This window comes from Cnephaeus nilssonii (genome assembly GCF_951640355.1).
Source record: "Cnephaeus nilssonii genome assembly, chromosome: 20".
Taxonomy (NCBI): domain Eukaryota; kingdom Metazoa; phylum Chordata; class Mammalia; order Chiroptera; family Vespertilionidae; genus Cnephaeus; species Cnephaeus nilssonii.
The window spans coordinates 42,659,093-42,672,575 of NC_137091.1; the positions used below are offsets into that span (position 1 = coordinate 42,659,093).

Sequence of the window (13,483 nt, forward strand, 5' to 3'; positions counted from 1 at the left end):
ATCACACCCTTCAAAACCAGTTAAAGACACGTTAAAAGACCTTGCCTGGGAAGTATTAACTCACCCGCCGTATTCACCAGACCTTGCTCCTTCAGATGACCACTTGTTCCGATCGATGGCACACGCACTTTCTGAGCAGCACTTCAAAATGTACGAAGAAGTGGAAAATTGGGTCTCTGAATGTTTTGCCTCAAAACAAGAAAAGTTCTATTGGGACGGTATCCACATATTACCTGAAAGAATGGGGAAATGTGTAGCTAGCGATGGACATTACTTTGAATAAAGCATTTTTGATGTTTCTCTTGAAGTTATCGTGTTTTCTTTTTTATTTATTTTTTAAAATTTCTTTATTGATTAAGGTATTACATATGTGTCCTTATTCCCCCATTACTCCCTCATGTTTTCTCTTAATACAAAATCCGCATTATTAACCGGTACACCTGGGAACCAGCTCTAACTGCAGAAAGGTCGGAAAGTGTAGTTTTCATTCGAGGTGGCAGTGTGCCCAGCGCAACGTCTGGAAGAGAGGGCGAGTGGGCGATGGCAGACAAATGCAATCTCGGCCACAGGGAGCGCAGTGGTGTGGAAGAGTGTGGGGTTTTCAGCCAGACTGCTTGGGTTCAAATCCTGATTCTGCCTCCTACTGTGTGACCAAGCCACGTCACTTTGCTGTTCAAGAGCAGAAAGGCCCGCCCTCGCAGCTGTGGCTCAGTGGGTTGGAGCATTGCCCCAAGCACCGAAAGGTGGCGGTTCCAATTCCTGGTCCCGGCACATACCCAGGTATCAGGTTCGACCCCTGGTTGGAGCACGTATGGGAGGCAGCCGATCAATGTTTCTCTTCTCTCTCTCAAAAAAAAAAAATCAATTAAAAAAAAAAAAAAAGAGCATCAGTGGTTGAGTGTGGACCTATGAACCAGGAGGTCACAGTTCAATTCCCTTCTATTCTAAATAAGGGGGGGGGGGGGGGACGGTTTCTGAACTCCAACAGACAAATTGTCTGGGCTAACCTTGCACATGCCCAGGTTGGGGCTTGATCCCCAGTATGGATCGTGCAGGAGGCAGCCGATCAATGATTCTCTCTCATCATTGATGTTTCTCTCTCTCTCTCTCTCTCCCTCTCCCTTCTTCTCAAATCAATAAAAATATTTTTAAGAGTACCATTTCTGCCTATCTTTAAAAACAGACAAACAGAGCATCGATCGGCCTTTGGACTCAAGGGTCCCAGGTTCGATTCCAGTCAAGGGCATGTACCTTGGTTGCGGGCACATCCCCAGTAGGAGGTGTGCAGGAGGCAGCTGATCGATGTTTCTCTCTCATTGATGTTTCTAACTCTCTCTCTCTCTCCCTTCCTCTCTGTAAAAAATCAATAAAATATATTTAAAAAATAAATAAAAATAAAAACAGACAAAAAAAAAAAAAACCCAGAAAAGTCTTTCACCTGTTTGGTCTGATCTAATTCCAGTGGCAATAAAACTGTTCCATCGGGTGGAAAATGGACGTAACAAGCCCATAGGAGGTCGTGAGAATTAAATGAGCTAATTCGTGCAAAGGGCTTGAAACAGGAAGTGCTCAAAGGCCTTAGTAGTCGTAGAGGTATCATTTCATAGCCCTAAGGAATTCAGATCTGCCTGGGGATGCTGAGGAGAGACAGAGAGAGAGAGAGAGGGAGAGAGAGGGAGAGGGAGAGAGAGAGAGAGAGAGAGAGAGAGAGAGAGAGAGAGAGAGAGAGGAGGGAGAGAGCCGGAGCCTGCCTGCCTTTGCTTATTTGCTCAGCAAATGTCGGCTGGGTCCTTGGCCTTCTCCACGTCAGGGCCAGTGCTGATGACCAAGACAGAGTTTATCCCTCAGGAATTCATTGGTTGCAGGTGACAAATTCAACTCAGACGAGACGAAAGAGGACTTTCAATGGCTCGTGTACTCAAGATTCTGGCATGCTGGGGTGCAGGCGTCCTCAAGAGCACTGGAACCAGGGAAGTGAATAGCAACAGGACTTTCTCACACCATCCCGTCTTTGCTTCTCCCCGGGTCAGTTTTATTCTCTCCTCCGGGGCGGGACCTCCGCCACAGAGAGCTCTGGGCTTATTCCTTCAGAGCCTCACCACCACCCAGAAGCAAAAGGCTTCCTGCGCCCAAAATCCAGATCCAAAAGCTGCGGAAAAGACTCTCATTGACTGTGAGTGGGACATGATGACTGGCCCAGCTTGACTCACTTGTCCATCCCTCAGCCAATCAGGGTGAGGAGAGGAGGGGCACGTAAGCGAATGGCAGCTTCTATTCTAAACTAGAGGCCCAGTGCATGAAATTTGTGCATGGGGGGGGGGGGGGAGTCCCTCAGCCCAGGCTGCACCCTCTTCATTCCGGGACCCCTCAGGGATCGGGCCTAAACCAGCAGTCGGACATCCCTCTCATAATCTGGGACCACTGGCTCCTAACCGCTCACCTATCTGCCTGCCTGGTGGCCCCCAACTGCCCTCCCCTGCTGGACTGGTCACCCCTAACTGCTCTCCCCTGCCGGCCTGGTCACCCCTAACCGCCTCTGCCTTGGCCCCCACCACCGTGGCTTTTTCCGGAAGGATGTCCAGAAGATATATGGTCTCATTGGCATATTACCCTTTTATTAGTATAGATAAGGAGGGTGGTGTTTCTGAGCTCCAATAAACAAATTGTCTTGGCTAACCTTATCATTAATTATTTTTCCTCTTGTTGCTGGAACCTTGGAACAAGGAATGAAAGATTCAGGAATGAAAGAGACTGGAAAGTATGGTCTCCAAAGCCCAGCTAAGCACAGGCCCCTGCATACAGCAGGCGCCCAACTCATGCTTAGTGAATGATCGGCTGAATTAAATCCGTGTCTAAAGCCTGTTTTGGGACGGCCCCAATTTCATGGATCAGGAGCGAAGCGGGGAAAGGGGTCCCGCCACCCGTGGAGTGCATCTCAGGGCGAAGCCACCTGCCCGCGGAGTGGGATGCGGAGGGTAAGACAAAACCCTGAAGACCCCTCCACCTCCCAGGGCCCAGTTGGGGGCGGGGCTTCAGGCCCCAGCATTTTTGGATTGCACCATCTTCCACCTGCTAGAGGGGAGAGATCCGAGAAGTTCCTAGCACCTTGCACCGGTCGTTTACCTCTAGCCACAAAGACGATGTGTTTTTTTCTCTAGCAGCCATGCGGCTTCACCCTTAATCTCGTCCCGCCTCAACCGCTCCACGCGGCCACACATTTCAGGTTCCCCCTCGCCACCACGCAGTGGCTCTTCCCAGTTTGACGCATTGCAGGGAAGGTCTGACCAATCGCCGCTGCGCTCTCATTTCCGCCGTGGCCCGGGCCCAATAGCGGCGCGGCTCTCACAGGGACGCGTAATGCGCAGCCCACCGTGCCCCTCCGCCGGGAAGGAGTGGGGAGGGGACAGGGGGCGGGGCGCGCGGCGACGGAAAGTAGTCCCGGGGCGGGTGCGCGCGCGCGCGCGGCCGGTGGCAAACCCCGGCCTGTGACGGGTGGAAGCGGGAAATTCGCGGGACCCGCGGCGCGGAGAGGGGCGCGGAGGGATCTGCGGGAGGCGCAGTGCGGCAGCACGTGGGCCGGGCGGGGCGGGGCCCGGCGAGGCGGGGCGCGCGCGGCGGCCGTTGGGGGACCGTTGGGGCGGGCGGCGGCGCGCGCTGCGGGCAGTGAGTGTGGAGGCGCGGACGCGCGGTGGAGCTCGAGCTGCTGCAGCTGCTGCCGCCGCCGGAGGAACCTTGATCCCCGCGCTCCGGACACCCCGGCCTCGCCATGGTGAGTGAGGAGAGGGCGCTGCACAGGCAGGGGGCTCTGAGACGATCCCCGCGGAGCAAGACCCCTAAGAGGGAGACCGGACCCGGAATGGGGGTCCCCCGGGCCCCGGCGGTCGCCTCTGATCCCCTTTCTGCTTCCCCATCGGGGGCATTGGAACCCAGAGCGGTATGTTTGGGTGGTGGAGACCCCAAAACGGGCATCTGAGCCCTCTGTGGGAGCATTGGAACCCAGGATGGAACATCTGGACCCCCAGAGGGGACGTTTGGTCCCCCAAAGGGCTTCTGAACCCAGGATGAGGCGTTTGGTCTCTGAGATGGGGGTGCTGGACCCCGGGGGGTCGAGATAAGAATCACTGGCCGGGAGGGAGGTTATTGGGGCCCTGAGGAAGGCTTTGGGTCCCCAGAGGATGCAGGAAGAGGCTGGGCTCCTGGGGGGCTCCCCCAGAAGGCGCGGGGGACCGCTGGGCCTGGGTGGGGATGGGGGTGACTTGAGCAGATCAAACCCTGGAGGATGGAGTGGGGGTTCTCCGAGGACCGGCGCTGCAGAGGATGGAGGAGGAGGGCACAGCTCCGGGGAGGCAGGGCCTGGGGTGGGTGGCCGTGGAGGCTAAAGGATGCTCTCGGGCCTGCGGGGACGGGAAAGGATGGCGGTTTGGGGGGGGAGGTGGTTAAAGGGGGGTGATGGCGAGACCTGCTGGCCCGTGCTGGGGCGGCGGGGGGCCGCATGAGTGATTTGGGGGCAGCCAGAAAAGCTTCTGGGGTTCCTAGTGGGTTGAGGCTGTTGATCGAGGAAGGGGGTTGGGTTGGGTTGGGGGGAAGGGAGGAGCATTGGGTTTGGGTCCCAGGAGTAGGAGCTTTCCACGGGGAGAGGTGGGAGGAGGCCTGGGCGGGGTGGTGGGAGGAGGAGATGAATGACAGCCAGGGTGGGTCTGGGTTTGGAGGCAGATGGGGGGGGTAGCTCCCTGGGAGTCTCCGGGGGGAAAGCTGGGACAAAGACTGTGGGGTCTGGCTGGGGAGTGGGCTGCACAGTCGGTAGGGAGGGGTTCTGCGGCCCCCCCTCCCCGGGCAGACGGGGCTGGTGAGGGCCCCCATTGCGCACTGAAGCCAGTGAAGTGGGGGTGGGGATCAGAGTTGAGGCTGCATCACATGAACCAGATCTGGAAGCCGGGAGCCTCGCCCCTCACTGCCCCTTCGGACCAGGAGCGCGGCCTTTCCCGGCGGGAGGCTGGTTTCTGGCCTCCAGCTCCGCGCCTGCTCGGCATCCCGCATCCCTGGCTTGTACCAAATGGCAGTGCGGTGCAGTGTGGCGTCGCCTGTTCCCGTGGCCTCAGGGCGGGAGGACCCCCAGAGGCACCCCTCCTCGGCCCTCGCCCTCACGGCGTGCTTCTGCTCATTCACACCGCCGGGCCCTGAGAGCCGGCAGACTGGTCCCTCCCTACTCCCTCACCCACAGCACCCGGCCTCCCAGCTCAGCCTCCCAGCTCAGCCTCGGCCGGGGCGCAGACCTCCTCCCTGGCAGGGCTGGGAGGCCGTGGATCAGATCTCACACTTGCTGACACAGACTGGATGGCTCCTGTCGCTGCGTCCCCACTTTCCCCAGCAGAGCCTTGCTGAAGGGGCGCTGAAGCGCTGGCAGGTGCCAAGAGACCCCCCCCCCGCCCCCGACCTCCCAAACTGTGGCCCCCCGCTAGTTTCTCTTTCCGTCTGTAATCAGCAAGGTGTGGGTGGGACACGTCGCTGTGAACTGGCTTGGGCGGACTTTGGCCTGAGAGCTGTGGCTCCTCCTTGGCCGGGTGAGGGGCCCTGGCCTTGGTTTCTGATCTCATCTAACACTGCTCTCTGGCATTGCCTGGGCGCTGGGCAAGGCAGAGATAAACTGCCCTCTTCCCTCCCCCGCCCCACGGTTTTTTTCTTGTCCAGCCTCTTGCTGGAGCCCCAGATGAGGAATAAGGAAGCAGGAGACCAGCTGGGTGATTTTGGAAGCAGTTTTGGTAAAAGCTTAAAATCTTCAGTGCTGGAAAGGGAAGCCGCCCTGAGAACGGTGCCCCCAGCGACGATCACTTCTCAGGTGATCGGTGTTCTGGGCAGCAGCCAGGCCTCGTGATCCATAGCTCTGACCTGGGAGCCGGCCTGCACCCAGCAGGGCAGAGGGTCTCCTGGCCTGGAGGGAGCGGCCTGACAGGCCAGCAGGCAGAGCCACGCCTATTTGCAGCAGCCCTGGAGCAGGGTGGCCGTGCCTCATCTGTGCCTTCAGCTCCTCTGTGGTGGGGAGTGGCAGACGCTGGCCTTCGCCTTCTATAACCGGCCCCAGCCTCCGAGCCCCGGCCCCTGACAGCGCGTCCCAGAGGCGGGGAGAGTTTGGCTGGTGCGCGGGGCTGCGCGGCCCCTGGTTGGGCCAGCTTTTCCATCCAGGCCGGGGAGAGGATGGAAGCAGGTGGCATGGCGGCCCTCTTCCCCGGGCTGCCACTCGGTTCTCCAGGCTTCCTCTTCCCCTCCCCCGGCATTGCCTGGCCTTGGTAACCAGAGCCCATCCTCCCTTCTCACTTTCCCCGAGCAGCTTCCTCAGGTGGCGGGATCTGGGGGATCAGCCCGGGCTTCTTTCCGCTTCGGAGCCAGGGGAAGAGGGTAGAGAAGGGGCCCGTGGGTCTGAGTCTGTTTTGTTAATCCTCACCTGAGGGTACTTTTTCCATTGCTTTTTCAGAGAGAGGAAGGGGGGCGGGGGGAGAAAAACATTGATGTGAGAGAGCCCCATCGACTGGTTGCCTCCCTCATGTGCCCCAACCGGGGGTGGGGAGCGAACCCACAATCCAGGTATGTGCCCTTGTCAGGAGCCGAACCCGAGACCCTTTGGTCTGAGGGCTGACGCTCTAACCACTGAGGGACACTAGCCAGGGCCCAAGTTTTTTATATGTATGGAGGGGTGGGTAATCCTCACCCGAAGGTATTTTCCCATTGATTTTTAGGGAGAGTGGAAGAGAGAGGGAAAGACGGAGAGAAACATCATTGTGAGAGAAACATCGATTGGTTGCCTCCTGCACAAACCCCAACCAGGGCCCGGGCCAGGGATGTGCCTGCAACCAAGGTACGTGCCCTTGACCAGAATTGAACCTGGGACCCTTTGGTCTGCAGGCCGACGCTCTATCCACTGAGCCAAACTGGCCAGGACGAGAGTCTTTTAAGGCGATGCAGAAGTGTCTCCATTTGGCCTCTGAACCTCTGTTTAGACTTTGGACTTTTCTAGAATGTGCATGTGTGGTACTTTTCCTTCTTCCCCCTCCCTGAGCCATCTTTCCTCTGTCACCATCTCTTTGATTTCCTCTCCTATTCTGCCTATTTGGGGCTTGGCCTCAAATTCCTCTTCCCTTAGATTTAAAAAAAGAACATTTTAGACCAGTTCTAAGAAATGTGACCATTTATTAATATTTAGGATGGGGTCAGGGTTTGGGGGTAGTTTCTAGCTTCCATGGAAGTCTGGAACCTCTCTGTCGCATACTGCAAATGCAATAGTTTGCATCGGTTTGGGGGACTCTCAGAAGAACCTGCTGTAGACTTGGAGCCACTTTCTCTTAATTGTGAAAGGAAGCCAAGAGCAGGCGGTCTGGACCCACAGTGGTCTGGGGAAGGCGGTGCCAGGAAAATGTATCTTTGCTGCCTAAATGGAGCTAAATGTTGGGATCAGCCCCCACCTGAGTCCTCCCACAGGATCCCTGCACCTGGCTGCTTCCCAGCACACCAGCGCAAGAAGAGCTCATGTTGGCCTCTCCTCCACCCGCCCCCAAGCCCCGCCCCCAAACCCCGCATGCAGCAAGAGCGCCTGCCACCCACTGGCCGCTTCCCGGAGCAGCCAGGCCTGGAAAGGGTTAAAAACTGCAGCGCAGCGGGGAAGCCGACTTTGGTCCTGTAGCCTCCGCCACCTCTGCTGCTGCCTGCTGCAGTCCCCTCCTCCCCAAAAGAAGCAGAGCGGCGTGATGCCTGTGCCATCCCTGTGTGCCAGGGAGTGGAGCAGCTGCCTCCAGCCTGACCGGGGTTCTCAGAGCCACCGCTAGGGGATTTGTGCCAGTTGGTGCACTGTGCTGGACTCCGCACCTCCCAATAGCTGACCCAGGAGCGAGCAGAGAGCCCAGCACCACCCTGCTGCCCTGCCCACCGACGGGCCTGTTTCAGGTTGGAGCCTTCTAGAGCCACTTGATGAAGCCTCCAGGGCAACTGCTCCCTCACGCAGCCGGGGCTCCCAGTGCAGCACTGACGCAGACCAGACCTGTGCTGAGCCAGGGAGGAGCGGATCTCCCGCCCTCTGGGCCAGCATCCGGAGCCCTTGGAGCTGGCATCTTGTTGTGCCCTGTGCTAGGCCAGCCTGGGTGTCCTGCCCACCTGAATCCCCGGCTTCTGGGATCACCAGGCTTTATGCCAGGCCCTGGCTTTGCCTCAGACCCTAACTCTCCCGTGCCCCTCCCGTGCCCAGGTGCTCCCACGCCACGTAGAGCTGGCCTCTCCGGGGGGCTGGGCAGAGCAAGGGGCGTAGCCGTGATGGCCAGCAGCCCGGTGGCTGACTTTCTCCTTCCTGCTTTTCCAGGCTGACCAGCTGACTGAGGAGCAGATCGCAGGTGAGCGTGCCTCCCCCGCCCCGCATCCTGCCTCAGGAAGGCCTCTGCGTCCCCAGCCAGATCTTCCTCCGGCCAGGAGTGACACCTGACAGACAGACCTGTGTCCCCTCCATCACCTGGTGCTATGCCTTGTGCTTACAGTGTTGCCAACTGGTGTAGAAGACCACCCCAGTGCGCCAGTAACACCATACCCCACGGTCCTGAGACAGGCACTAATCAGACAGCAAAAGCAGCGACCCCCTCCTGGCTGCGGGTCATCCGGGCCTTTTAATCAGTGGCTGCCGGGTGGACCCAGCAGGTGGGCTCCCTGCCTCCCTGTCCCTCGTCAGGACTGCCCGGGAGCTGGCCTGTCCCTCCCACCTCTGCACTTCCCTGCATGCAGCACTCACCAGAAACGCGGTCCCGTCCCGTCCCCCCCGCCCCGCCCCGCTGTTCTCTGCCTGGGCAGCAGCTTCTCCATCTCCGGTCTCCATTCACAGGTCACCTCGGAAAGGCCTGCCCTCACTCCCTCTGAAACAGCCTTCCTTTACTCCTGTCAGGTCACTGGTTACTTCCCTCGTAGCCTTTCTCGCTGTTGGGCGTTATTTTATGATGCCCTTCCCTGCTGTGCCTCCGTCCCTGGACGCGCATCCTGGAGCTGGGCTGTGTTTCTGTCGGTCCCTGGGGACCTTCCGCGCCTAGAACCTGGCAGGTGCTCCGTACATTGCTGAACAAAGGAACAAGGGCACCGTCACATACCGCCCAGGAACCGAGAAATCCCTGGAGCCCGTCTAACTTTCTTGTAGTGTGCTCCCCCTCTCCCCGCAAAAGGCCAGAAAGGTCACAGCCGCAGGAGCTATTGTGTGACTGAGTGGGCTTCCGGGTCCTGCTCTCCCCCGGGCTGAGCTGCCTGAGGACAGACCAGCTGCCGGCTTCTCTCCGTAGCCACGGGCCAGCACAGAGGCCGGAGCGGGTTCAGAGAATGGGCCCTCGGGCCGCAGCCCGCTGTCGGGTTCACTGGGCGGTGACAAGTCCTGGACGCCCTGCTTCTGAGGTGGGAGAAGTCCACTCCTACCCGCTCCCCAACACACAGTCACCTTCCGGCTTCTACACTTCAGCGCCAGTGGCTGCGGAGACCCACTGCGGCAGCCAGAGGACCGCCTTGTTCAGTGGTCATGAGCTCAGGGCGCACACATGACCCACTCCAGCCCCCGTGCCCCAAGAACAACGAGGGAGGTCCAGCATCCCCAAGGAGACTTCCCGTCTCCCCAGGGCCCAGGGGCTCCCGCTGCACCTGACACCCACACCCCAGCTCTGACCTTGAGCCACACAAACACCCCACTCCCCACCCTGTTCCCATTAGCACACTGTCCCCCACCTCACCCCAGCCCACGGCCTCTGGGAATAGGCTGCTGGGCATCTGCTCTCTGAGGGTTTGGGGGTAGAGAGTGCCAGGTGCCAAAACGGGCCCAGTGGGAGGGCAGGCGCCACGTGCTCCTCTCCCGCTCCTGACGCGTCCCCAGCTGTGGCCTTCCCACTCAGTGCCACCAGCTCCTCCTCCTCCTGACTTGGCAGCCGTCCCCTTCCTCCCATCCCCCACCCTCCCCACGCACCGTCCGTCAGCTGAGCTCTGCTGCCGGGCACCCCGCACTCCAGCTTGCAGCCGCTCGCTCGCTCCTCCGGAAGCTGGTAGCACCGGCCCCGGGGAACGGGCTGGCAGTACCAGGCGAGGGGCACAGTGCCACCCGACGGCGTTCTGCAGCCTCCCCTCCCCTGCCGTCCCCTCCCTTTCCCAGCCAGTTGACCTTGGCTGGCACACTTTAGATGGAGACTCCTCCTGGCTCTCATCCACTCCATGACATTGGTCCATTTCATCATTTGAGGGAGGGGCCGAATCCAGAGGCCATAAAGAAATGTGGACTCATCTGAGGACAGTCCTCGCTGAGCTAGGCTGGCACAGGGGTCCCTGTGCCTGCGGGGGGCGGTGCTCAGTAAGTGCTGACTGAAGGAAGGAAGGGGCTCGGACCGGAACTGCAGTCGCTTCTGGTGTCTTTAGGTGGGGCGCAACCTCAGCCTCCTCCTCCAGGGAGTCGGCATCCCAGCATCAGGGCTTCCCCGCCGCCCTCCAGCCCTGACTCCTTTCCTTTCGCCCCCAGAGTTCAAGGAGGCCTTCTCCCTTTTCGACAAGGATGGAGATGGCACCATCACCACCAAGGAGCTGGGGACGGTGATGCGGTCCCTGGGACAGAACCCCACCGAAGCAGAGCTGCAGGACATGATCAACGAGGTGGACGCGGATGGTGAGCCCTACCCCACGAGCACAGGGACCTTCCTCGGGGGAGGGGATGTCGTCTTCCAGGGCCCGGGCCCAGGGTGTTCCCAACGCCTTTTCCACCTTCAGGGAACGGGACCATTGACTTCCCGGAGTTCCTGACCATGATGGCCAGAAAGATGAAGGACACCGACAGCGAGGAGGAGATCCGAGAGGCCTTCCGTGTCTTTGACAAGGTGAGCAGCCCTGTTCCAGAGCGGCTCCGGGGTGCGGGCTGAGGGACAGAGCAGGCGGGGCCACAGGATGCACAGCCCAACTAGAGCCACCGAGTCACCACCTCCAGGAGCCCTGGAGCCCTCGCAGTCCCACCCCGCTGCCCCTCCACTGCCCCCGGGGAAGACCAGGTGCCTGCCTCACGCTCACAGCCTTACCTGTGCCCAACGCCAGGATGGCAACGGCTACATTAGCGCGGCAGAGCTGCGTCACGTGATGACGAACCTGGGTGAGAAGCTGACCGATGAGGAAGTGGACGAGATGATCAGAGAGGCTGATATCGACGGAGATGGCCAGGTCAATTATGAAGGTGAGCTGGCGCCGGGCTCGGTCTCCTGGGTCCCTCCTGTCGGGGAGGGCCACTCAGCTTGTCCCCACTCCCCTGCTGACCGCTCTCTCCCGCTCTCCTTGCAGAGTTTGTACAGATGATGACCGCAAAGTGAAGGCCCGGGCAGCTGGCAATGCCCATTCTCTTGATCTCTCTTCTCGCGCTCTCTCTTCAACACTCCCCTGCGTTCCAGTTCTAGCAAACACCAATCGATTGACTGAGAATCTGATAAAGCAACAAAAGATTTGTCCCAAGCTGCATGACTGCTCTTTCTCCTTCCTCCCTGAGTCTCCTCCATGCCCCTCATCTCTTCCTTGGCCCTCCCTCTCCCACCGACCTCTGCCAGGGCCTGACGCATTTACAAGAGGAATTCCCCGTCCTCCTGGGGGAGCCTCTGCCCTCCTCCTCCAGCCCGGGTGGCTCTCCTCTGTTTTGGTTTGTTTCCTTCTGTTTGTCATCTTATTTTGGGGGCTGGGGTGGCTTCCAGTCCTGCCCTGGGACCTGCTAGGGAGGGGATGAGGCCCGCACCCAGGCACAAGAGCTCGCCTTTGTCTGTTGCATGCAACCAGTCCTGTGATCCGTGTGCAAATCCCAGCAGCCTTTGGGACAGTGGTGCTGAGAGGCGTTCCAGGAGGACAGGGGCTGTGGGGGTGTGGGGGTGGCTCCGGGGGGAGTTGAGGGGCAAGGGAGTCTTAGTCTTGGAAGCTGGCATTCTTTTACCACTTGAGGGGCCAACTCACAGAAAGGGACGGACCGAGGGGACAGCACTCAGACCCCACTGGCTGATATTCCCAAACCGTCTGATTGGCTTCCTGACGCTGGTCTGGGTGGGACCGCTCAATTGGCCACTCTGCAAACCGTACCTGCCCGGACCTGCCGTGTTCCCAACGCGATTGCCAGCTGTTCTGTAAATACCTGGTGCTAACACCCCACGCCCTCCCTCCTGCCGCACCCGCCCACCCACATGGAGGTCCCCTCGTGGGAACGGAGGTGGGGATGGTCGCTTTGTAATGTGCTGGTCATACTGTTGTTTGTTTCTTTCTGCCCCTGAAAACTTTAAGTTTTATCAAAAAACCATGCCGGGCTAGCTGAAGGGTGGGGAGAGGGAAGATGCACCCCACCACGCTCTCGAGAGCAAACACCTGCAATAAACAAACCTGTGGGCCAGCTGCCGGGAGGACCAGCAGCCCAGCGAGGGCTCTGCCTCCTGGTCGGCGGCCCCTCCCGCTTCTCCGTGGTGACGTGGCTGGCTCCCTCACGTGTGCGCTGCCTCTGCCCTTTGCTGCCGCCCCTCGCCCACCTGCCTGCCCCACGCCCCCAGCGGAGAGCATGATCCGTGACCTTGCTTCTGGCTTTCGCCTCTGGGACAAGTAAGTCATGTGGGCGGTTTGGTCGTCTGGGTTGTTTTTGTTTTGTTCTCCCTTTTTCTGTTCATTTCATGTGCCCCCACCCCCAGGTCGATCAAGTGGCTTTTTCTGGGACCTGCCCAGCTTTGAGAATCTCTTCTCATCCACCCTCTGACACCCAGCCTCCGGGGATTGGGGGGGGGGGGGGAGGGGGCGGGCATAGCAGGAGACCCGGCCAAGAGCTGAGGGAAAGGGCAGGTAGGCGTGAAGCTGTGGACATTTCGGAGTGTTTGGGTTTTGGTTTTGTTTGTTTTTTTAAACCGGGCAATATTGTGTTCAGTTCAAGCTGTGAAGAAAAATATATATCAATGTTTTCCAATAAAATACAGTGACTACCTGATTGGCTCTGGCCCTCCTCTTGGTTTCTGGGCCTGGGCCCCGCAGCCCTGGCCTGGAAGAGCCTTCGCTCCCTGCTCGCTCCAAAGACTCGGCCTGGCCACTGCAGCCAAGTAGGGACCTCCGAGCCGGAGTTCGGATCCCAGCTAGACCGCAAGTCGTCGAAGGCTGGTCAGCCTGGAGTGATCGCCACAGGCCAGCACAGGGCGTACACCTGGGCCAGAGACCACCCCGCCCTTGGGCGGGGGACATAGGACGTCAGACTGCAAGACAAGAACTGAGAAGGAGTGTCAGACCCTGACAGGGCGGTTCTCTGGTCCTCTGGGAAAGGGTGGCGTTGACTGAGGGAGCTGATGGCAGGCAGGTCCTGAGCTGGAGAGGGCACAGGACTTGGGGAGCTGTGAAACGGAAAGCCCAGAGCAGCTGCAAACTATAGACGGCTCCTGAGCATCCCTGGGTAAGGGGGACAAAGGAAGAGCTGCGCCCAGCCGGTGTGGCTCAGTGCATAGAGTAGCCT

General features: G+C 59.3%; 1 protein-coding gene across 1 annotated transcript; it reads left to right on the forward strand.

Moving 5' to 3' along the window:
- The first annotated feature begins 3,563 nt into the window (after positions 1-3,563).
- CALM3 (calmodulin 3) lies at positions 3,564-12,970 on the forward strand. The gene is made up of 6 exons (XM_079759981.1): positions 3,564-3,769; positions 8,342-8,372; positions 10,508-10,651; positions 10,753-10,859; positions 11,071-11,206; positions 11,311-12,970. The coding sequence occupies exons 1-6, from the start codon at positions 3,767-3,769 to the stop codon at positions 11,337-11,339; spliced, it is 450 nt and encodes a 149-aa protein (XP_079616107.1). The 5' UTR covers positions 3,564-3,766; the 3' UTR covers positions 11,340-12,970.
- The last annotated feature ends 513 nt before the right edge of the window (positions 12,971-13,483 follow it).